Genomic DNA, 25,357 nt, shown 5'->3' with positions numbered 1-25,357 from the left:
CAGAAACTGGGGACCCAGAGGCGGACTCGTCCATCACCCTGGCTGAAGTCACTGAGGTGGTTGGCAAGCTCCTCGGTGGCAAGGCTCCGGGGGTGGATGAGATCCGTCCTGAGTACCTCAAGTCTCTGGATGTTGTGGGACTGTCTTGGCTGACACGTCTCTGCAACATCGCGTGGCGGTCGAGGACAGTACCTGTGGAATGGCAGACCGGGGTGGTGGTCCCTCTGTATAAAAAGGGGGACCGGAGGGTGTGTTCCAATTACAGGGGAATCACACTCCTCAGCCTTCCCGGTAAGGTCTATTCCAGGGTGCTGGAGAGGAGAATCCGACCGATAGTCGAACCTCGGATTCAGGAGGAGCAGTGTGGTTTTCGTCCTGGTCGTGGAACACTGGACCAGCTCTATACTCTCCATCGGGTCCTCGAGGGCTCATGGGAGTATGCCCAAACAGTCCACATGTGTTTTGTGGATCTGGAGAAGGCATTCGACCGTGTCCCTCGTGGTGTCCTTTGGGGGGTGCTCTGGGAGTATGGGGTCCGGGGCTCTTTGCTAAGGGCTGTCCGGTCCCTGTATGACCGGAGCAGGAGCTGTGTTCGCATTGCCGGCAGTAAGTCAGACCTGTTCCCAGTGCATGTTGGACTCCGCCAGGGCTGCCCTTTGTCACCGGTTCTGTTCATTATATTTATGGACAGAATTTCTAGGCGCAGCCAGGGGCCGGAGGGGGCCTGGTTTGGGAACCACAGGATTTCATCTCTGCTGTTTGCAGATGATGTTGTCCTGATGGCTTCTTCGAGCCAGGACCTGCAGCAGGCACTGGGGCGGTTTGCAGCCGAGTGTGAAGCGGCTGGGATGAGAATCAGCTCCTCCAAATCCGAGGCCATGGTTCTCGACCGGAAAAAGGTGGTTTGCCCTCTCCGGGTGGGTGGTGAGTCTCTGCCCCAAGTGGAGGAGTTCAAGTATCTCGGAGTCTTGTTCACGAGTGAGGGAAGGATGGAGCGTGAGATTGACAGGCGGATCGGTGCAGCGTCTGCAGTGATGCGGTCGCTGTATCGGTCCGTTGTGGTAAAGAAGGAGCTGAGCCGGAAGGCGAAGCTCTCGATTTACCGGTCAATCTACGTTCCTACCCTCACCTATGGTCATGAGCTTTGGGTAATGACCGAAAGGAAAAGATCGCGGATACAAGCGGCTGAAATGGGCTTCCTCCGCAGAGTGGCCAGGCGCACCCTTAGGGATAGGGTGAGGAGCTCGGTCACACAGGAGGAGCTCGGAGTAGAGCCGCTGCTCCTACACGTTGAGAGGAACCAGTTGAGGTGGCTCGGGCATCTGCTCAGGATGCCTCCTGGACGCCTCCCTAGGGAGGTGTTCTGGGTATGTCCCACCGGGAGGAGGCCCCGGGGAAGACCCAGGACACACTGGAGGGACTATGTCTCTCGGCTGGCCTGGGAACGCCTTGGGGTCCCACCGGAGGAGCTGGAGGACGTGTCCGGGGTGAGGGAAGTCTGGGAGTCCCTGCTTAGACTGCTGCCCCCGCGACCCGGCCCCGGATAAGCGGAAGAAAATGGATGGATGGATGGATGCAGATTTTAGCTGTGGTAAAATTAAATCATGGATCTAATAAGTTGTAAGTGTTATTATTTATGGATTTCTCTGGTGGATATTTCTTTGTAAATACAAATACACTAATACAATGGAATCAGTAGAGAAATAGTGTTAAAGAGAAACATAGCAAAAGAAAAATTCAACTCTGTCAACTGACACACTTTTGAAAATAGCCATTCAGTTCATGACCTGTCTATACTACCTATTTTTTCTGATTAAAAAAAAAAAAGTTCTGGATTATGGTAAGGTTTTTTGTGCCGTCCTCATTGGGATAGCTATCCTCTATATTTACGACAGTTGGTTAACAGGTCAGGAGCTGTGGGTGACTTGAGAAATGTCCCTGCAATTTGGGCGATTTTTTATGGTCAATAATCAATGAATTCTAAAAGACACAGAAAATCTGGTCTATTATGGCTTTTAGGGAAATACAAGTGCAATAGCTAACAGGTTTCATTGTACTGTAAAACTGGGTTGTTCAGCTTTAAATCCCCTATCTGGACTTCTGTAGCTCCATCTTGTACGTGTGCGTCCTACCAAAGCTCCTTTTTTCCTGGCACTGTCCCGTTCAGATGCAGGGGTGTGTTCCATTTCCTTCCTTTCCCTAACAGGCTTCCTCCATGACTTCCAGGGCTGTGTGTATGTTGGCAAGAGGCTCCATTCTGTACGCAAGAGCTACAGTTTCAGTAGGTTTTGTGTGAGGGGTGTTTGGAAAAGTTTATTTTTTTTCAGTTTTAACAGCTCTTCGTCGTACAGATCTGAGGTCAGCCATAGATAAAGGGGGACAAGAAGCGACTTTCCCACGCGGTGAGGTCAGTGTGAAAATCTGACCACGCTCCAGATATTTACTGTAGAGTTTTATCGCTCCGTGTGGCTCTCTTTGTCAACAGACTGTTTTGACGTCACCTGTTTAACTCGAAAAAAGTGTTTGAAGGTGCACTATGTGACTTTTCTGGTGGGGGTTTGGCCACCTGCTTGTCTACATAGAGTTTGTTATTGTTTGGCCTTGAATGTTCCACAGTACGGCATTAAACCCATATATATCTCCACAGAGACAGTAGCTTACATGAATGCTCAGAACTTCCTTCACTCACTGAGCTGTAGAGGCTGCACTAGCACTGATTAATAATTTGCTGCAGGTGCTGGGGTTTAGATAGTGAGGATTCAGATCAGAGCAAAAACAAACAAAAACAACTTGACCATCATGGCAGTTTTTTTGTAATTAAGAATAAATCAGTGTTGCAACTCAATAAAATCAGTGTTTAATTTGAACTTGTCTACTTCCTATCTGGGGACACAAATTGGTCACGTTTATTCATTTTAAAATCTAAATCTTACATACTGTCACTTTAACTGCTTGAAATCCTTGTGGCACATGTGTTTGACCCCCAGACAGACAGGTGGAGGGGTCATGGTTTTGGTTCAGACCACGCACACACTGGTAGCACAATGGTCAGTCTGTGTGGTTAGCACTTCTCTATCACTGATGACACACCAGTTTTGTTACAACACAGACTTGTTTTTCACTTTTTCTGTTGGTTGTTTTTTTGACCCCGACAAATATGGTTAGCCATTTGAGCTGATAACAATGAAATTCTATTGAACGATTTCATAAACTGGATAAAGAAGGAATGTGTGCTATTTATTGAATTTAAACCTAGAATCAAGAAGTCAAAGAATTGTGCATGAATTTATCAGGTATTTGTTGCTGTTTGCCAAACTACTAATCTCTTGTTACTTTTGTCTTTTGACACTTGAAGTCACTGTATCTTAAACGTGCACTGTGTAACTTTTCTGAAGTAGTCCACAGAACGGCATTAAACCTATCTATTTCCTACAGGTGTTTTTTTTTTTTTTTGGCTTCAGATCATCTGCTTTTCCTCTTCTGCACAGATCTGACCTGGTAGCATCTCCTGCTGCTTCGTGGAGATAGTTTAATACAGACCGTACAGACCCTCCAAAAGGGTACATAGTGCACCATTAAATTTCTTGTAACTATATTTTTATTTTACAGCCTGTGTCCTCTGGCCTGTGTCCCATTTGAGGTCAAGAGATTGTTTGTGTAAGTGGTCACCATAGCAACACAATGGGACGTCCGATAGGAGCTGTCCTGCACCCCTGCTGCTCTCCTGAGAAGTACTGGAGTCGAATGCACTTAACATGCTTCCAACAGTGAGATAGTTGGACGATTTAAACCTTAAGTGTGGGATAGAGGTGACTGGGTTTTAAATTTAAATAGTCTTGGCTAAATGGAAAAACAGAGAGCGTCCAGACATAAAACGGGAAGGATTGCAGCTAAAAGCAACCACTCGACATAAACAGAGTCATGTGCCAAGTTAAATGCATCTACAACACAATGACTTAAATAACTATTTCCATGTAATTTCTGTCTTCTTTTTCATTGTAGGTTCTCCCCCTTGGTGGCGCCATAGATAATTGTCTGCCTCTTGATTTACAAATTGATTTGATTTTTCAAATTGATCAATTGATTTGATATGTATCTTAGGTTCTCCAGTGTAACCCTTTCTGGAAGACCAATGTTCATACAACTGGAAACAGGACAGGAGTATAACTTTCTCAATTTGAAAAAAATGGGGGAACTGGTGATAGTGAAATATTTATACTGTTACTCTGTTTAATGCAGGTCTATATTCATCCAAGCAGAGACACTTTTTCCCGCTCACTCCTCCTATTGTTTAGTCTTTGTCATGTTCTGAGTGAGTGACAGGTGGATTTATCTAAGATGCTGTTACCTCTTATTCGGTAACCTGATTAGGTAAAGGTTGGAGCTACGTAGCATTAATTGTGATTAATTTCAGAAAATCATGGTACACATTTTTTGCCATATCACACACAACACTATGTAATTTAGAGGCCTAAATTACAGAGTTAGCTACTTTTTTCATTTTCAATAGCCCCATTTAACAGACTTAAAACTCAAATTAACTAAAGAAGTTGTTTTGATGTAAATCTGCAAAAATATAGTGTTAGCTGTTATTGGCGTCATCTTGAACATTTCAGTTAAACTTTGTCCCTAAATTACTTGGTCTGTTCTTTCAAACAAAACAACTTGCACAACCCCACTTCACAGCGCACGTTCTCTTCAAGCGGCCACAAAACACCAAACAATCCTCCACTGTAAGCCCTCTGTGCCGCACTGGAGGAAAAACACCATCCCTCCTTGGAAAAGAAATGCTTTTCAACCTTTCACAGAAAAACAGCATGCAAAACATATTTTCTTCTGACTAAAATTGTTTCCACACTGCATAGTCTTTCAGCTGGAGAGGCTCGGCTTTTTGACCTCGCAGAGTGAAATGACATTATGAACAAAGAAAAGTAACATTGATTTTTAAGGCAAAGAATCCAGCACAAAACGTTGAAATGCGATGAAAAAGACAATAACATGCTTTCAGAGGGTGTTTTTTTTAAATGGCTGTATTTTGCATGCTTTGGCTTTAATATTGACCTGTTTCTACTGAACATTTTAATTAGATTTTTATAGATGTAATTCATTATTTTTGAGTGGATCAATCTTGCCCAGGTCAATACATTTTGTACAAATAGAATGAACCCGTATAATGAGTTCAATAGTAGTGAGTGAATTTGTAAATGAAATAGCATGTTTTTGAAGACTTCATAGAAATACCCTGCTATTGTTGCTGGCTGATATGTGTTTATACAATGCAGTTAGTAAAACATATAGCAACAGATATATTGAGTAATTCACTATATATGCAACAATCAAATCCAATTTACAAAGATTGTTTCAACTTTTAGGCTCACATTTTTCCCAACTTGTTTTCCACGCGTACTTCTGCCTTTTAGTATGTGGAACAGCCGTGACGTGTTTTTTTTTCTCTCTCCACGCTGACGAACAGTGTTGCTGTAGTCTTTGCATCTGTTGCTTTGAGGGGGCCTGCTATTTATCAAGTCAAGTCTGCTGGGAGCTTAAAGAGTGAGAGGAGAGAGAGTCAGTATATAGGTTACCCCCGCCTCTTCAAAACCCTCTCCCCCCGCATCTCCTTTTCTTTATTCTGGAGACATGTTGTTTGTGCAAAGGCTATAAATCTAAGCACTGACTGTAAAAGGGAGGAGTCATGTAAGTTGGTCCCAGTAGTCCCATAATCAAATGCAGAGTGATTTTTGCCCAAGCATCTGGTTCATAATATTGTTCTTTCACCACTCAATTGAAATTAATTCATTTTGCTTCTAGCTTTTCAAGAATCCAGCTTCTCAGAAAGATCACATAAGCAGTCGAAACTATAGGAACCAGGGCCAAACTGCTTGAAGTAATAGTAGCAAGCTTGTTCAGTAATTGTTTTGTGTATTCAAGACTTGCATAGCATGGAAAAGTTATGCTTGGTATTTAGTGGAGTCAACATACTTACACTATCTGCGAAGATTGATCTGAGGTTAGTCATGCACTGTTTACATTGAAAGATTGTGTCACATTCATTCTGCTTCTATAAAAAGAGCCACTGGAAGTTGTTTTGTAGGTGGAAAGCACTTTTACTACCTATCGTTTTAGTGTTGCAAAATGTTGACTGTAAAACTGTCCTCAACAGTCCTCATTTTGTTGATCTAGTAGTGTTTATATTATCTAACTGGTTATTTTTCAACTTATACCATGCACCCCACTAAAAGCCCATAGTCGTTGCCCGGGTTAGGCCTCAGGAGTAGAAAATATTTGCTTGCATCATAAATAGTTATCCTTTTCCTTGTAAAACCACTGTTACAGTGGAATATAAATATAAAGCTGTGTTTGTGTGTGCCAGGACAGACGACGGCTTTGTGAACTGAAGGCTGATAGTGGGTTGGCTGGAATGTTAGTCACCTTTGCCAAAGAGATTATTTTATCTGACGTTGGTTTGTTGTCACAAGTTGAATGTGTGAAAAAGATAGAGAGACATACAAAATACAAATATGTGTACTATTCTAAGAAGATAGATACTTAGATAGATTTGAAATGAGAAAGTTAATAAAGCATTGCATTGTATTAGATAAAATGTAGCTCTTATTGATATTCAAACTACAGTAATGTGTGTTAAATGTAGTTTTTTGTATTATGTTATTCATTTTAGTTTAAGAATCTTTGTGCTTTGTTGCTGGCAATCAGACTTGACCATTGAACATTCCTCTTCCATTACATCACTACAACTTTTTAGGCAAAAACTTATTGACAAAACAGACAAACAAACCTTAAAAGGCAAAAGAAAAGCTAAAAGTAACCAATAATCATTACATCAGATTATACCTAATCCATGCACACAGTCTACCACACACCGACCATAGTGACCCACTTAACTGAAAACCAATCACCTACTGGCTGCATTTCACTTTCCTTTGACCCTTCTGTCCCCCGTCCCGGTTCGTCTTGTCTTTTACAAACATGTTTTCCAGGAGGAGGTGTAGATCACAGAGGGTTCATTCACTCTAGGGTTGTTTTTTGTGCTGTACATCTCTTTACATAAGTGCACAAATAGCTCACATGCCTGTCCCGCATCTGCCGTCCTGCCTTGGCCAATGGCTCCTTTATTTTTGTAAGATGACTCCAACTGAGGGTTAGTCACCGCAAAACACACGCCTGGTGCAGAAAATAGCCCAGGTGTAAAATACAAGCTTGTTCTGCTTTTAATAAGTGAGATTACAGCTTTGTAAACAAAAAAAAATGCCAAAAAGTGCTCTTTTTAGTGGGCTCAATAATAACTGCCTTAATTAGTATAGTTTGAGGTTCATGGTGAAATAGAAGAAAATATTATAGCTGTAATAAACTGTTGAATTGTTTGAAGGATGATTCTATAAAATAGAAGAAAACATTATAGCTTGAGCAAAACAAATTTCTAACTAGTAATATAAGATGTATAACTAAGTACTATGTATACTGGAATATGAAAATCCTCAAACGATGTGTCAATACAAAAACCCAGCTGGGGGTGCTAGCATGGTTTCTCCTGGTGCATTAAAAGCTTAGTTTGAAACAAAAAACAAAAAAGACTGACTCTAAGAGGGAGAAGTCGTCTCGGTTAGTTTTTATAGTCCCATAATCAATTATAGAGTGATTCTGATCAAGCATTTGGTTCATAACATTGTTCTTTTTACTGCTGTATTGAAATAAAGTAGTTAGCCACTAGCTTTTCAAGAACTCAACTTCTGAGAAAGAGAAAAAAACAAACAAAGAAATGGAAATGAATGGCATTTCCAGCTTTACACAGTTGACATAAGGTTTTCTGCTATTAGTAGGCAAAAACCATGGCTGATACTTAAATAGTTGGCAGGAACTGGTCTGGAGGATATGAAACCGACTTTGTTTTTCTTTCTAAAATGACCTTTCCTCCACTGATGCACTGTGGTTTACCTGTTTGCCTGTCTTTTTTGCAACCAACAGCTAGTCTAAGTCCATACTTTTACTGTCCATGTGGGCCCAGTAAACTTTATATGTTTAGCTCAATTTGCAAATAATCAATGTCCTGCCCATTTCCTTGAGAGTTATAGCTGAGTCATTCCTTTGTGCTCAGTGAAAGGTGTCTGCTCAGAGGTGAACGGACACAGCCTCCCCCCCAGGCCCTCCCTCCTCCTGTCCTGTCCAGACTATAATGTCAGGGAAGGGAAGAGGAACATCTGCTGTCCCAGTTGCCCAGTGACTCCACAACAGGCTCCCCTTATGGCACAAACCCACTGTTCATTGTCTGCTCTATGGACACAGTGCAAAGAGAGTGCGCACTAGTCTTTTTCATGTTCGAGTGTTGGCGTTGCTGCTTTTTATGTGGTTTTGTGCTTGTCTAATGTATAGATCCAAGGTTTGAAAAGGAACAATACAAGTTCTAATATGTTTTACTGTAGGATCGCTATAGGAGTAAGGCTGTAGTACAAATGCAGGGTGACAGATCTGTGTCAGCATTGTGAGATCTCTGTTCATTTGGCTCTCTGTTCATTTTGTAAATGCATTATCACAATATTAGCAAATACAATATTTTTTAGCTTTATAGCATATGAATAACAACTAGTGAACTATATCATGGAATTTCATTTCGTTTTTTCTGCTTTTATATAAAAATATTCCAAATTCAAATGTGATTAAATGTATTCTCATTTTAACCTTGTACAACTTAAGGCCTGCAACAACTCATCATTATTATGTTCATTGTATATATTGCATTACCCCGAACCCTGGCACTCTTATTCTCGTGTATTTAAGTCATCAGGTTTATTTCACAGGCCTTTTCTCGGGACTGCCCTCTCTTGTCTTGCACTGACTGTTTTTGTGTGTTTGCTTCAAGGAGAGCCAAAGTATTGTGCGGTGTTTTCCGGTGGGAGATGTGTTCTGAACAGCAGGATGGCCCTCGCAGGGATTTGAGCTGAGTTGGCTAAAAGGAGCCCAGGTTTATTTATCGGACCAAAGCCAAGGCCACTCTGGAGGGATAGGAGAATAGGTTTCCTCTTCAGACATGTGCGCAGAGTCACACAAGAGCATGGTATTATATTCGGTATTGTTAGAAATCAGAAAGGGCTATAATGAATTAGGTCAGTTGGTTTAAAGGTAGCTGGTTGTATAATGCTATTGAATAAAGAAGACACTGACTTGTGGCCCTTTTTGGGGTTAGCATGGAATTGTGTATGAAAGAGCATTCTTCAGTTTATGTTATACTGGATATGTTTACCTTTTGGGCAGAAAACTAACTTTAGCTACTAGATATTTAGATAACTAGATATTTCTTAGTGTGTATAAAGTACTTATTCATGGTTTACTATGCATGACTGTATTTAATGATTATTTCGCCATTAATATTCACAGTTTTTAACAGCTTATAAATGTTAACTATACCTAATATCTGAATACCTTTAAAAGAACACAACATAGTTTTATCGGCCTCCTGCTGGTGCCCAGAGTCAGGACTAAACATGGGGAATCAGCGTTTAAATTTTATGCAGCTAAAACTTGGAACAGTCTTCCTGAAGATGTGAGACAGGCCTCTACTTTGACAATGTTTAAATCCAGACTCAAAACAGTTCTGTTTAGCTGTGCATATGACTGACAGGTTTTTATTCTGCACTCTTCTCTTTTAATGTTGATTTTATGATGATTATTTGTGATTATTTATGTTTGATTTGTGTGATTTTAATGTCTTTCTTATTCTGTAAAGCACTTTGAATTACCTTGTGTACGAATTGTGCTATACAAATAAACTTGCCTTGCCTTGCCTTGCCTTTTATTCAGTAACAAAGCAGATCTGCTTCTTTTACGTTTCCTCTGCCCCCGACCTGCGCAACTGAAGTTTAGAGCCAGTCAAATCAGCATCAAATACTTCTCATTCACTGTAATAATATTATATAGGAGTGAAGGTGGTAGCATGCTTGGTATGATTGGCATGCAACACTGGAGGATTTGCTATAGTGATAAATAGTACAAAACCTCATAAGCAACTGCATAATGCACTGTATCACTTTACACAGTGGTCAGTGAATTTACCGCGAGCTTGTTAACTGTCAACAAACACCAATATCTGAATTTTTTTTATTTATTTACTTCATTTTAATTGGACAACAATATGTTAATGTAGTAGTCTGATGATGCTAAATGAATATGCAGTGTCAACGTTCTGTACCCACTATGTTAATTTACATAGCAGCAGCACTTGTCCTGTCAACTGCACCTTCACAGTAACATGCCACAAGCTATACATCTCTAAGTCTGAACGTCATACAGACACTTCAGGTTTTGTCAATTGTGTTTTGTTCATTGCACATACCACACATTTTTTATGAATGAAGAAATATACAGGGAAACTGAAGCCAAATACACAAATCATGAAGGTACACTGTGTACCTTTACATGAATATGCTATTGCTTTGTTTGTAATGTTCCGCAGTATGGCACTCACTTTATCTGTCTTGCATTTGGTTAATTAATTATGTCTTTTTGCTTGAGAAACACCACACAAAACATGCCTTCTGTAGCAAGGTCGCCTCTCCATATATCTGACTTGTAACTTGGCCTTGAGGCGTCAACTCCTTGTCTCTAAGTTTCATCCCATACCATGAAACATTCCATGCAAAGCAATAACAACTTCATAGAGAAAAGCAGAAGACGGGCCCTCTAGAAAAAGTTATACAGTTCACCTTTAAGTAGCTATTTGATTTTCCATCTCATTTTGATGGAACAAACTAGAAACTATACATACTGTAGACCATGTGTTTGCTTGCTTGTTAATGTTCAATCTGTTTCTTATTGAACAATGACTATAGCTCTGAGTTGTGTGCATTTGGTGTTGTAGGCAGCAGCTATTATCCCATTTAGAGCGTAACAGAAGGTTTGAACACTGCTGTGGCTGCTCTAATCCTATAATGGGCTGACACTGCACTCAAACTCCACATAAGACTGTCCCCTGGGCCCAAAGTGGCACAGGGGTCTGTCTCTGGTGATGTCCCGGGATACGCCGTGTGTCCCATTTGTGCAGCTCAGGTGAGTGGGAACAGATAGGTAATCTAGTGTACAAAGTCATCGATTTAGGCGCTGTACAGGAAGTGCCTGGTTATTGATTATCTGGGACAGTGATGTCACTCCAGACGGTGAGGGCTGTTTACTTATCCATGATAAGGTGCTGCTCAAATAAGGTGCACTGGCTCTGCGCTCAGCGTTTATCACTCTTTCCATTTTGACATTAATGCAGAATGCACTCTGTCACCTCGGCCATTAGTGTGACATAATCAGCAGGTGGTTCAGTTTAACACAACACATGACAATTACAATTTCTCTGTGATTGAAAAGGTGCTGAAATATGTTACACTTTATATATAGTCAAATTTTCGTATTGACCAACTCATAAAAATGTAACGTCGCTATTTGTCCATGTAACATCTGATCCAAAATCCACTTTAATAAGCTTTTAACCATGTGTGACATCATTAACTTACTTGGAGTTGTATTTTGATTGATTCATGTTTGAGTAATCATGTATTGTCCTGCATTCAAGGGTTTGTCAGAAAATGTCTGTTTTCTCCTGTTTCCACCTACAGCTCTGTAATAACCTACTTGTGATTACTCAAAAAATCCAGACACATCGTCATACATGTAGGTTTCAATATTGTCACGCAGCTATTTGTCATGAAAATTACATGAAGTGCATGAAAATTGGTGAAATGCCACTATGAAGAAGAGGGACCTCTCTGTTTGTTTTGTAGTTTTGAACAGGTCAATGAGCTTTCTGAGTTTCTATTAACCAGTTTTAGATAAAATGTTTTAGCTTACAATGAACTAAATGTATAATATGATCTAGATATTTTCTAGTTAAATAATAAATACCTGAAAGAAGCTACATGTCTTTAACAGTGAACATATCACAACCATCTGTACAGTGTTTCTTGCCTGTTGATTTAATAAATTATTTCATATTTCTCAATTTGTTTTTGTCTGTAGCTTAATCTTATTATCATGTCTTTAGTTTTTCTAAGTAAAGCTATTGATTTATTTTACCACAAAATCAGCTCTGCCAAGATGTCTCATTGGTCATCTTATCATCAAGAATAACTTTGTTAAGATTATGTTACTACTGCTGACACGATAAAGCCGTGGTTTTACTCAGAATACTGTTTGTTGAAGTTTTGAGTTGCCTCCACTTGTTTTATGGAATAAGATTAGAATTTTGTTTGTCTCCTGTAATGTAATCAGGCATTGAAGAGCTGCTATCTTATCTGATATAGAAATGTGTGGAACTTATTGAAGTCTATGGGTAAACTGCAGGGGAGGATTTGGAGCTCTTGGTTTGTCCTTCTTTTCGGTCTCACAACTCTGTAATTGATTAACCCCTGAGCAAATATGTCCAACACTAACTGTGGCAGCACACACACTACAGACACACTTTTCTGTGAGGTTATGAGGTCCAAACTGCCATTAGAGAAAAAATTAAATCCAACCGACTATTCTTTTCCAATGGAGAAGGCCAATATATACATACACAGAACTGATCACCATAATAGAGTAAACAGTATATTGTGTTTACAGCTAATAAGATATGGCAATGGTAATTGCAGCTATAATAATGCATTGGATTTATATAGCACCTTTCATTCACATACTTGGTGGTGGTAGATTACTATTGTAACCACAGCTGCCCTGGGGCAGATTGATGGAAGCAAAGCTGTCCATCTGCACCATTGGTTTCTCCGATCACAACCAACACTCCCCCCCCCCCCCCCCCCCCACACACACACACACACACACACACACTACTTTCATACTAGGCATGAGGATGAAGTCTTGTCTAATGTTTTCAATTAAAAGTTTTCATTTAATTTAAAAAGTTGTAATTTTAATTTAAACTTGCCCACACCACCACATCTTACCAAAAATCTGTATATTTTTTCACATTTGTTTTTGTGAAGTCTATGATCAGTTGAACCAAATGATCAACTTGCTTTCAACATGCATGTATGATCAGAATTTAAGGACGTAAAACCTGCTGCTACTTGATTTTTCTCAACAAACTCTTGCATTGACACCAATTGGAGACTTTTAACAAGAGGACAATACTAGGGCTGTGACGGGTAAACAAGGTGAGCAGGTGAGGTCATTAAGTGTATTTGAGGGCAAATGTAAAACCGTGACTCAGTCTTCTCTCTCTGACCTTTAAACTTTGAACTGCCTTGTTGATCTATGGCTCTATGGCTTTTCGTTTTGGAAACACAAGGAGCTGTTAAAACTAATTCAAGAGACACAAAGACTAGGTCTATTTTACATTTGGCTCATACCTGCACTAAACATGACAATAACGTGTTTATAAGCAGAAAACTGGGCGGTACATACTGTCCTTGCATATATAATGAATGGTTAATATGTATGCAGGAACACAAAAATAAACAGCATAGATCCTCTTTGGTGAAAAGGAAACTTAAATCTTCAGTTTCAAATTTCAAAATCATTTTGTAGCTACAACATACAGTATTTTAGAATATATTTTATTTTTTAGTCCAGAATTCACGATAAAGATAACACATCCAGAAAATATGTCAAGAAATTCTAAGATAAAGGTTTTACATTTGCATAACATTTAAAAAAAAATCATAAGTCGTTACAAATATTGTAATAATTACTAGCTCTGTTTACTTGTACTGATCTGGACAGCTGTAAGGTGGTGAGTGGGGAGAGACATGCAGCAAATGGTTGGACCCAGGATCGCTCAACACTGAACCTGGCACAGAACCAGAATCCTCTGGTTTTAGATAGCCCTAATTATATTTTTGCATGTTATTTTTGTATTATTTTATGTCATTATCATATAGAAGGCTTTTCCCCCTAAGAACATGTACATGTACTTTTCTAACTCTGCAGGTTAAAAAAAGGCCCTTGCTTATACAGGGCAGAGGTGATAGAGTTTCCTGCTAATCAAAAAGACATTTCATAACACATTAAACATTTATGGAGCGGTGTCCAGGCGTGACGTCGCATCCAGATGAAGCTTGTTATTTTGTTCTGTCTTTCAGCCTGGACCGTCATTGGCAATTAATGAAGTAACAGGACACGGGCAAAGGAGTTTTTAAGTGGGACGATTAGACCCTATCACTCCCCAGCTCTTAAAGTACAAGCTTGTATCACATCTCACTGCTTTCACAAATCCAAATATGTCTTGGTAAAGGTTATCGGGACTGAGGCGTGGAAAAAGAGAAGGGCAGGAGAAAAACTATAGTTAATTCATTCAGGAGCAAAACTTAAAATCCAAGCAGTGTCTTTGTGTGGGATATTTTATCTGACCTTATCATGTGTGGTGCCCAGATCACTGCTTTCATCACTCAAGCGTTGTTCTTTCATAGAGGAGCCTCTGTCTGTAAGTTTTTTTTGTATCTGTGTAGATGATAGGAATATTTAAGGTAAATGTATTTATTGACTATTAACTGGTCAGAACTGGGACAAAAATCAAAACACTAAGGCAAGATTTTCTTTTTCTTTTAGCAGTATTGTTGAAAACTTTAGAAACTATTTAATCATGCAGATTTTATGAGAAGGTTTTTTTTTAGGAGATACAACATTGTCAAAGTATAAAATCTTGAATTTTTTTATAGAATTAGAGCTGATTAATGACCTTATCAGTATTTCAAAACACTATTTTTCCTAATATGTCACAGCCCTGTTAAACTCTAGAGTAGTTTTAGATTTGCTTCTTACTGAACCACATGTTTATACTTTAATCTTTTGTAGAGATGGACAGTTTTGTTTTGTTTTTTTCATGGCCAATGCTGATTGTTTAGAAGACAAAGCAACTAATGACTAATAAGCTCTGCCGATTTTTTGGGGTTGATATGTTGGGCTAATTTTCATTATTTTCTCCAGATTCTGTAATTTAAATTTACAACAAAGTCAGCTCTTTTTACCATAAACCTTTAAGAGAACAGTGTAGTCAGTTTGTGCACCTGTCTTTTCATAGTAAAGTGTTAATATAAAACTTTGTCTGTATTTTAGGGCAAAAAATAAAAATATTGGCCTGTGCTGGAGAGGCTGATACGTGATATGCTAAAAAGTCCAAATATCAGTGTATCTCTAATCTCTACTACGATGTTCTTGTTTATTGGCATTTTTAAAGGGAAGAAATCATGTCCTTACTATACAATGACCTTTGTGCCTTGTTTGAAAAGGACCTATTAAAATGTATTCCTCATCCAACCAACAACAGTTTTGGCTCTGTTCCCAGCAAGATGAATCATTTCTACTCGCTCAGCAAAAGAGAGAGAAAAAAAGGGTTGTTTTCTTTACACAGTTGACTTTGCGCATATAGTCTGTTAGCTTTTTAGCATGGTTTAAGATAACACAACTAACATGAGATAAATTACATTAGCCTTTAGCTGTTTTAACTTTGTTTTTCTGTTAGTTTTGAGGTCATAAAAGACAGAACAGACATCTGGGACTTGTTGTTGGGGGAATAGAGTATAATAGGGTAAAGGACAGGCTGAAAGTGCTTCATTGATTTGAAGTGACTGTGTGTGTGTGTCATATTGGCTAAAGATAGCACAGGGGAGTTTGGTATTTTGTGTTTTTCTATGGGATCTTTTCACTTGCAGCTTGTTGTATTGTGACAGCTGCCCTTTTCTCAGTTACAATAACATCCCCGGGACCTTGGTCTTCCTCACGTGCACACTAGGGGTGCAAACCAGCCTCTTTCCATATGTAATCTGTATGCTCAATATAATGCAAATTTACCGTCAAGTCCGCAAATAAAGTTTTGTTGTCCAAGCAAGGAGTGATTTGCATATAGGTGTATCTATGTGTTTGGGAGTGACAAAAAAGTAATTGCTATGACAACAGCCTCAAATAGATTTAATATATCTTGAGCATAAGCGTGTCATGAAATGGTACTGTATGCCATTATTAGTCTTTTACGTGGAGCTAAACACAATGTAAAAACTTTTTTCCCCACTTATTCCTTGTATTTCCATGTGTTCTCTTCAGTTTCACAGAATCTGAAAGGAAAGCTGCCTCCTCTTATTGTTGGTGCAGGATGAGACAGGCTGGGGGACAAGGGGAGGGGTACACAGCGAGCCCACCCTGTGATAGGCTGCAGCTCCAGCATAGATCAGACAAGAACCCAGACTTCGCCAGAACGGTGCTGTTTGGATACTTTTTCAATTTTTCATTTTAGTTTAATCATAGACAATGTTAGAAAATTGGTTTTCCTCCAACAACCTAACACCTGCATAATAGCCCACTCCTCCAGCTTGGTACTCCTGACTATTATTGTAGATGTTGTTGTTCCTGGCACTGAATAGCGGATCCTAAAAAGATCATGTTTGACCATATCTCTCAACTTAATGTCCTTGTTTCTCAAAATCTGCGAACCACTTCCCTAAACTGTCCTTATTTTAGCATGTTCTCATTTTAAACAAAACAGAATCAAGTAAAAGTGTTTGTAATATGTTTTGGACAGCCTTGAACTATACATAGAATTATTTTTATATTTGGTATATGAAAAGTCAGTTTAAAGCTCTAGAGACAGTGTGCAGAAAGTTTCGTCAGTTGGGCAGGAGAGGGTTAAGCCTGCAACATCTTTACATACATGATAGATGAAAAGACTCTAAACTCCAGTTATGTTTGAAAAGTGGGGAGGGGGAGCGCAACCCATCGAAGAAAGTTTTACCAAGAACTTTTACCAAGTTATACATCTGTAAAAAGGGATCAATTCTGTATTACAAAAGAACAGCTGTAGGTTTAACAAAAACAGTATGTGTTTTTCAGTCTGTTTTGAGGTGCTGGCATAAGTCCAATCTTGTGGTTTTCTGTGGGTTGTAAAAGTAGGGGAGAGTTGTTTTGGTGAGAGAAAGTCAAGTCTTTACTTATAACTTACAATTACCAAAACAAGTTGCTTTTGGTGAAACTCTGTAACGTTTTATATAACTGCAGTTAAACTTTGAGTAAACTTCATGCCTCTGCAAAACTTTTTTTTCTCTGTTTTTCCCTTTTCTTTTTTTCAGGCCAGCTGTGATTGGTTGATGAAAGTGTTGTTCTAGTCTTTGATTGGCTGCAGCCTGTTGCTAGGCTTGTGCCAGAGTAGGAGAGTTTCTGCTTCCTCTGGTGTGCGCTCTGATTGGTCACCTCTGAACCGGTCTGGTAGACTTTTGCCACTTGTTGAACATCCACTCAGTCTTTGCGGTTTGCTTGTGTCTTTTTCAGCTCGTATGAATACAGTGTACTTATGGCTTCCTCCTTGTTTTTATATATGATGTATAAGGGGGGAGCTAATTTATTCCAAATAAATACATATAAACTTAGTACCTAGTTATTGACTCACAATGAAATATCTGCTAAATGTTCCTTATACTAAACCACTAAACCCTCTTATCTCTACTTGATAAAGAGTTCATTACTTTACTTCATTTATTCCTGTAGTAACTTGAACTGATAAAAGTACTTATATGATACTTTGTGCTTAAAAAGATTGAAAGCTGCATTGTTTTTTTCAGTAAATGTGACACTATCAGCTGACCATGGAGCACTCTGAATTTGTTGTTTGCTCGAGAAGTGGCTGTAAACTGCGTACTTTGCTCAGTCGTGAACAGCATAGTTAAAGTGTGGTCTGAAATTATTAATTTTATATATTTGGCCATTTGGTTTTAAACTGTTGCTCCTCCTCAGTTGACTTAAGTTTAAATATGCCAACTGCATTTTATAGATAACAGTTATATTTGGATGCTGAACATTTTTGCACTGTTGTTTTCAAAAAAATTCAAACTTCCTGTCACAAAGGTACATACAGACATCTAACCTTTTGTACCAGCAACCTCAGCCTCCTGTATTGAAGCCACAAGTGATTATGTGTACTGTGTGAAAATTATTACCAACGCTCAAATGATCTATTTCAAAAAAATGAAGAACTGTGACAATTTTAAACAATTTTACAAAAAACGCAGTAGTTAAAATGTAAGACTATTTAATTTTGGGTGATTTCCATACCATTATTACATCAGGTTTCAATTTCATTTTTGTGATATCAGGAACTCTATCCCACATACCAGTGTAAGTCACTTATAATTAAGCTGCAGTTCCATATAACCAATCATTATGGGTAAAGTTGATGACTGATGTACATTTATATAGAAGGAATGTGAAAAACAAAAACAATTCAAGAAACTTTTTGTCTATGATCATTTACAATTTACATAGACAACGGTTTGCAACCAGTATACTTATAAAGCCCATGCAATAATACCAGCATGCACCAAATGCTCTGATTGAAAAACACATAGTGATTTATGCCACTTGAATATGTTCATATAATCCCTTTATTGTATATTAGTAGGCTATACGCTGAATTCAGAAGCTGGTGTGAGGGATGGTCAACCATAGACAATGGCGGACCCCGAGGTTGGACCCATGGCCTAAAGCGCTTTATGATGTATTCCTAACTAACGCTGACCAGCCTCTTCTCTGCTGACTCCAGCCCTGTATGGGAACATGTTTACCCCCCACACCCAGCCCTCCCTCTGTGGCATCAGGAGAGACACCCAGAGGAGGGAGGGGGTGGGGGGTCCAATACACACAATGAACGTGCTGAATAATGGGCTATCACTAGAGCACTCCTGGGTACTTGCCATTGGCTGAAAATGTGTCCGGCAAGCTCTTGATTTAAGTGAAGAAAATTTGATCAACTCACACCCGGTATTCTCCCAGTTATTTTCCAGGTTGCTTCTGGTAGTTAATTTATCAACATACTTGTTTCCAAAGTCATTCATTCATATTATTAACTGTAATGCCTTTTGTAAACTGCACAAAAGTCTACTTGTTTTGGAATGTTATTTTGAAATCAAATGAAAAACAACCCACTGTTTTGTAGGTGTTTTATTGCCAACACAAACTAATGTGGTTTCTGACTTGACTGACCCAGCGCTATTTATGACTTAACCACTTTGTTATTATAGATCCAGATACATCAAACAAATAGCAAAATATACTGCCAACGTGCTTTGCAGAGCATTATTTTCTTGCTGACATAATGGCAAATATGTTGCCTATAGACTCACCTATGTGATAAACCAGTTATACCCCCTCATGAATGTGTTATTGCAAAACTGGCATAAACAAAGCAAGCACTGATGTCTCTTATCTTCTCTTCCTTTGCTTTTTTTTTTTTTAAAGGAGTCTAAATCTGATTGGTGGACATATTTAATATTATGTGCAGTCTGATAGGCTGCACTGCAAGCCACTAACTGAAGGAAGGCTGTTTTTGTTGCAGAGTTCTGCAGTTGTCTGTGTTGTCTTGCTTTCAAATGCTGATCTTCAGGCCTTTGCTCTTTAGACTTCTCTATATTGGCCATAGCTAAGCGTTGCATTAAGAGTTGTATTTATTGTTCATTGTGCAGTGAATGTGAGAAGTTTTTTATGGTTTATCAAATATGTCAGTATTAAGAAAGTTATGCATTGCAGGCAGCTCCAGCAGACAAATAAACTGTCCGTTGTGATCTTGACTGTCAATATATGAACCTATCAAAATGATTGATTTAGGCCCTGATTAAAGTGATTAGGAAGACAATCACGCGCAATCGCATTGATGGATTATGGTGCGTACACGGTGCATTGCATGACAGTAAATTCAATCATGATCAATGGCAGTGCAGAACAAAAGAAGGGGAGAGAGAAGTGATGATGTTTTCTTAGGGGGGATTGGTCTTTCTGCTCACGTTTAGGACCCCCCTCTCCCTCACGGGTAGCTCCGCCCACACGTGCCACTGTCACACGCCATTGGCCGCTGCGAGGCTGTTTTCGTTTTCTGATTGGCTAAGGCCTTACGTCAATCAAACGAGCCCCGTCTTATACTCAATGTATGCCTAGTAGGACGGTATTCTGCTGTGGGGCTGCAACAGCTGACTGCTGAGCACTTTACCCAGTGCCTCAAGGAACAAAGAGAGGAGGAAAGAGCCATCAAAACTCCATTTTTATTTTTATGGGACTGAAAAGCTTTAGTCACGGCGACAACACGATATGAGGCACGCAGTGGCACCGACAGAATCCGTGGGGAATAATTCATTCGCAGTGACAAACCACCTAAAGATATGTTCCCATTGTGAACGGCTTAGCAAGAAGGTAAGAGACAAACACTGCCATAGCCTTTAAATGCCTTTGCCCATGTGTACAGTTGTTTTTTCTGTGTATGTTTTTGTGTGTCGTTGAAAAGGATGCATTTTGGTGCTTTTATTGTTGTCTGTTTCTTTTGGGAAACAAAGTGCGAGGCAGTCTTTGTCCAGAGCTTGTTTACCACAGACTGTGTTCAGCGCTTTATCCGCTCATATGTTTCATGTCACTTTGACAGAAGTACATTTTTATATCACATTTATGTTGCCCAGTGTCATGACAAAGGCGTGTATCCAGAAAAACGCAGATTTAGTTTTTTGGTCATTCATTCAGCCCGTGCTCATTGTTAGCCCTCTGCAGAGCTCTGTCAGTGGGACATGTCGAGACAAGCTGCGGAAACTTACAGCGGCTCAAGTCAAACCAGGGTCCAGGCTTTTGTCTTCAATATTGCACTAGATCTATTGTGCTTGTGACGGATAAACACAAAAAAGACATAATACAACATCCAGTATGCGTTTATTGCTGCCCTATTATTAGTGGAATTGTTGGGCAAAACCTATTGAGAATCTGAAATGATTAACCTGCCTTCACTTGTCATTGGGGAAAAAAACTGCAATTTAGAATCAAACTTGTGGCTGTGGCAGGGCAGCCTCTGCAGAGGACCATTGTGTGGCGTTTAAAGGGCGTCTCTGTGTTTGTTTCAGGACTTGGGAGTAAGGATCCCAAGACCCCTTGGCAACGGACCAAGCAGATTTATCCCAGAAAAAGAGGTATGACACATTGAATGTTATTATTAATAATCGCATTTGTTTGTCAGTTACTATAAAACTCAATTCTTACTTTCTATTGTTAGATTCTTCAAGTCAGTAAAGTGGACGGCCGAACACAGTCGATATTTGAGGATGCTTTTGCAGCCCTCGGACGCCTTGACAATATCTCCCTGGTCATGAGCTTCCACCCTCAGTATCTGGAGAGCTTTCTGCGCACACAGCACTACCTGCTGCAGATGGACGGGCCCCTGCCTTTGCACTATAGACACTACATCGGCATCATGGTACTAAGGATCCCTCTCATTTTATTAATTTTCTTCAAGGCCTGTGGGGAATAACTCGTGATGTATCTTTCAGGCGGCAGCTAGACATCAGTGCTCCTACCTGGTCAATCTGCACGTCAATGACTTCCTACAGGTGGGGGGCGATCCCAAATGGCTCAACGGACTGGATGAGGCCCCACAGAAGCTGCAGCAGCTCGGAGAACTCAACAAAATCCTCGCCCACCGACCCTGGCTTCTCACCAAGGAGCACATTGAGGTACGAGACGCATGCGTGGCACGATAGACTTATGTAACTGTGAGATCAGGGTGGAGACTGCTGTAAAGTAACAAAGGAGTACATTATTTAATGTAACGATGGAAGTAAGAACAAAGCATTTACTAAAAACGCTGTACTTCTCTCCTTTTCTTAGCACCTTCTCAAGGCAGAGGCACACAGCTGGTCCCTGGCAGAGCTCATTCATGCAGTGGTCTTACTCACACACTACCACTCCCTCGCCTCGTTCACATTTGGCTGCGGCATCACCCCCGAGATCCACTGTGACGGCGGACACACCTTCAGACCACCTTCCCTAAGCCAGTACTGTGTCTGTGACATCGCCAATGGCAACGGGCATGCAATTTATCACGACGATCTGGGCAACCAGGTCAGTTACTCTTCAATGACATTTATAAAATAACCTTTTGCAACAGTATTATGATATGCCCTTGTTGTAACAGTTATAACATTTCTAACTTTCTTTGTGTTGGTGAAGGATCTGAACGGGGAAGTGGAGGTGCTGATGGAGCGGATGAAGCAGTTGCAGGAGTGCGATGAGGAGGCCACTCAGGAGGAAATGGCAACACGTTTTGAGCGCGAGAAGTCCGAGAGCATGTTAGTGGTCACTGCAGAGGATGAAGAGTGTGTCCCATCCAGGGATATCTCACGGCACTTTGAAGACCCCAGCTATGGCTACAAGGACTTCTCCAGGAGAGGGGAGCAGGTGCCCACATTTAGAGTCCAGGTATGTAGCCCCTTACATATTTAGATATATGTGTAATCAATAGATAGTATTGCTAACTGTCTGCCTGTGCTTTAGGACTACAGCTGGGAGGACCATGGTTACTCTCTTGTGAACCGCCTCTATCCGGATGTGGGCCAGATGCTGGATGAGAAGTTTCAAATCGCCTACAACCTGACGTACAACACCATGGCCACACATAAAGACGTGGACACCAGCATGCTGCGCCGCGCCATCTGGAACTACATCCACTGCATGTTTGGCATCAGGTCAGAGCAGCGTCACAGAATGAATGTATTGTGTTCATTATGTTGCTTTTCTTACACTGCCTTTCCTTTTTATAGATATGATGACTACGATTATGGGGAGATAAACCAACTTCTAGACCGTAGCTTTAAGATCTACATAAAAACCATGGTGTGTAGTCCAGAGAAAACCACCAAACGAATGTATGAAAGTTTTTGGAGGCAGTTCCAGCACTCCGAGAAGGTTAGCTACTCTGCTTTTCAGATTTATTTATATATTTTTGTTACTATTTTTTTATGACCAGACAGTAAAGTATTAACATGTTATTTTCCTCTGTGTTCTACAGGTCCATGTTAATCTGCTTCTTATGGAAGCGCGAATGCAAGCTGAACTGTTATACGCTCTGAGAGCGATCACCCGCTACATGACATGAAGTGCTTTTGACGTTTTTATCAATGTCTTTTTTACTGTCACTGTTATTTGTTTTGGGAAATCATATTCTGGCTGAGACCAGCAAAAGGAGATGTGAGAAGCCCTACGTTGTGACGATGCTTGTTTGGTATTGGATCGTTGAAAAGAAGAACAAAGAAAATTCATCTCAAAGAGGACTCACAGACCTAGTTTGTGTGGTCTGCAGTGCCAAACCTGACCAGTAGAGAGCAGCCTGGAGCAGGCTCCTCCTCTGGGGAGAATGTGCCAGGCGATAGCACTGACACCAGACGCATCCAGAAAGACATTTCAGTATTTCAACATGCAACACATTGGTTGCCAACACATTCTGTCTCGGACAGAGATATGGCCCACAGAAAATCAATGTAAACTGTGCAGCCACAACCAGCCTGCACTTTGATTTTGTGTCACTATTTGTTGTTTAGTTTCTTTAATTTCATTTTGTATTGAGTGATGAGGATGTTGCGGATATGGTTGCTGTTAACAGTAACTTAGACAGGAGCATTACTGTGGATGGTGGTAATCGTGTGCCTGAACTCTCCAGCATTGTGTGCATATGTGCTGGTGCTGCTGCTCCTATCTTTTATTCACCAGGGTCATATTGACCCCAGAAAGCCTGGTCCCAAACCCCCTTCTGCCCCCTAAACCTCTATCCATTTGGAGATAATGCATTACCCCATTCCTTCTCAATCCTAATCTAAATCTCAAATGTCGATGTAAGCTAATCTGAGAAGTAACTCAAAGAACACTGTTGAGCCCAGAGTTTGTGTGAATGTGACTAACGTGTGTGGATGGATGTGTGCATTTCACTTGTGTGAGAAAAGTACGTCTTCAAGTTTCATGTGTCAAAAAAGCGAGGCACTTCGAAGGAGAACTTCTTGCTTCTGCTGTAGCTCTGTAATTGTGATATATATAATTTGTTAATGATGTTTGTATTTCTGGTATTGAGAAAAGCCTAATCATATGAAAGATCACCAGGTTTTGTCAGAGGGATTTGCTCCCAGTATCTGAGGTGTGGGAGTCACACCTATCTGTCTTCCGCTTATCCCCACAGCCTGGTCCCCTGATACTTTCAAAGCTTCAGATTGTGAATTTACCAGTAAATGAATACCTCTCATGTTTTCTTTCAAAACATATAAGAAGTGCTCTTGGTGAGCAGAGACTTTTGGGTGGTGGGTTCCCGTGATCGGGGGCACCCTGCTCCACACAGGGCCACAGGTTGTAGCTGTGCTTATTTCTCTTCGAGGGAAGTCTAACCCATGCAAAAGCAGCTTTTTTATTTGATTCAGAGGCATGTTCCTCTGCTGTATGTTTTGTTTACTAAACCAGTACTGCATTCTTCTGAGGTGGACTGAGACAGACGAATGAGTGAAGCAGATGGTCTAAGGGATGGTACATTGGACATGCTTTGACAGAAAGTGGATAGTTTTTTTGGTGTCAGTTACTGACATTTTTTTTAATATAAAAACTTTAAAAAAAAACAACTTAAAAATAAATCATGATATTGAATTGTTGTGTATCCTTTGTAGTTTTCTCTATTGCTTCAGTCAGAGATTGTATTAGTTCAAAGGTAGATACAGTTGAGGATACAGCAGCCCTAATGGCTCTGTTGAGCTGCACACATTGGGACCTGTGTCATGAGCATTATATCCACACGCTCTTATGCAAACGGTGACTCACAAACATCACCTCATCTCCAAAGTATACTGAGCTCTGAGACAATAAAGACTCAATCCGCTGTGCGCTGGACTCAGGGCAACACTTCAGTTTGGTGCAGAACTTTTATGTGAATTTACTGAATAAGCTCAAAGCCATGACGCAGCAGCTCGTGGTTCAACTACAGGGGGTAGCTGTTTCACTTTGGGGAAGTTGGAGACTGTCTGATTTTCAGGGTATTTTTCATCACAATGAATACACAATCACCAGCAGCAATCTCAGTGCTATCACCACTGACCAAACTGCCTTTACATTACAGTGGCTTTTCCAGATAAAACCGAAACATTTATTAAGCAACAGTATCAGTCAGTCAACCCTCTTTCATATCAACCCGGTGAAAAATAGAGAACAATGTTGTTTTAGGCCTGGCTTAAAGTTGTTTAGACATTTTCTAAAAACCTTGATGTCTTGTGGTTGTTATAAGATGTGAAAACAGAGGGAGGTTTTTACATTAAGTGCTGTTTCTGATTTGTTTCAATGTAATAACAATGTGATTTTTGAAATGCTGTACTTTAGGCTACTTGGTGTACCTTGTAAACGCACTGCCTGGCCCCATATCTGTGTAACAATAAAGGCTTGGAGAAGCATATTGTTTTTTGGACTTTATTCTGAACATTTCATAACATGGTACTAATAGCCTTTTATGGATCTAACTGGCTTGCATGCAAATCAGATTATAATAAGATTTTGGTCTGCTTGCAACCACAGTCAATGATGTTAGTTTCTATCTTAGTGTAAAATTCAGAAGGAA

The 25,357-nt window shown here is 40.2% G+C and overlaps 1 protein-coding gene across 2 annotated transcripts in view; it reads left to right on the top strand.

Moving 5' to 3' along the window:
* The window catches only part of sesn1 (sestrin 1), a 53,214-nt gene extending 28,021 nt beyond the window's left edge, over positions 1-25,193 (top strand). The window contains exons 1-9 of one of the 2 annotated variants that reach the window (XM_033991256.2): positions 19,896-20,154; positions 20,847-20,912; positions 20,996-21,196; positions 21,270-21,452; positions 21,607-21,840; positions 21,949-22,197; positions 22,273-22,463; positions 22,539-22,683; positions 22,787-25,193. In XM_033991256.2, coding sequence (XP_033847147.1) covers positions 20,053-20,154; positions 20,847-20,912; positions 20,996-21,196; positions 21,270-21,452; positions 21,607-21,840; positions 21,949-22,197; positions 22,273-22,463; positions 22,539-22,683; positions 22,787-22,873 — 1,458 coding nt within the window. In that variant the 5' untranslated portion in view covers positions 19,896-20,052 and the 3' untranslated portion in view covers positions 22,874-25,193. Of the gene's footprint in view, positions 1-19,895; positions 20,155-20,846; positions 20,913-20,995; positions 21,197-21,269; positions 21,453-21,606; positions 21,841-21,948; positions 22,198-22,272; positions 22,464-22,538; positions 22,684-22,786 lie in introns of those variants that run through there. The other variant, XM_055232122.1, reaches the window with a different exon arrangement.
* Positions 25,194-25,357: the final 164 nt, after the last annotated feature.

The sequence above is a fragment of the Periophthalmus magnuspinnatus genome, chromosome 24 (assembly GCF_009829125.3).
Source record: "Periophthalmus magnuspinnatus isolate fPerMag1 chromosome 24, fPerMag1.2.pri, whole genome shotgun sequence".
Taxonomy (NCBI): Eukaryota; Metazoa; Chordata; class Actinopteri; order Gobiiformes; family Gobiidae; genus Periophthalmus; species Periophthalmus magnuspinnatus.
The sequence above is the reverse complement of the archived record's forward strand: the minus strand, read 5'-3'. Positions and strand labels throughout refer to the sequence as shown.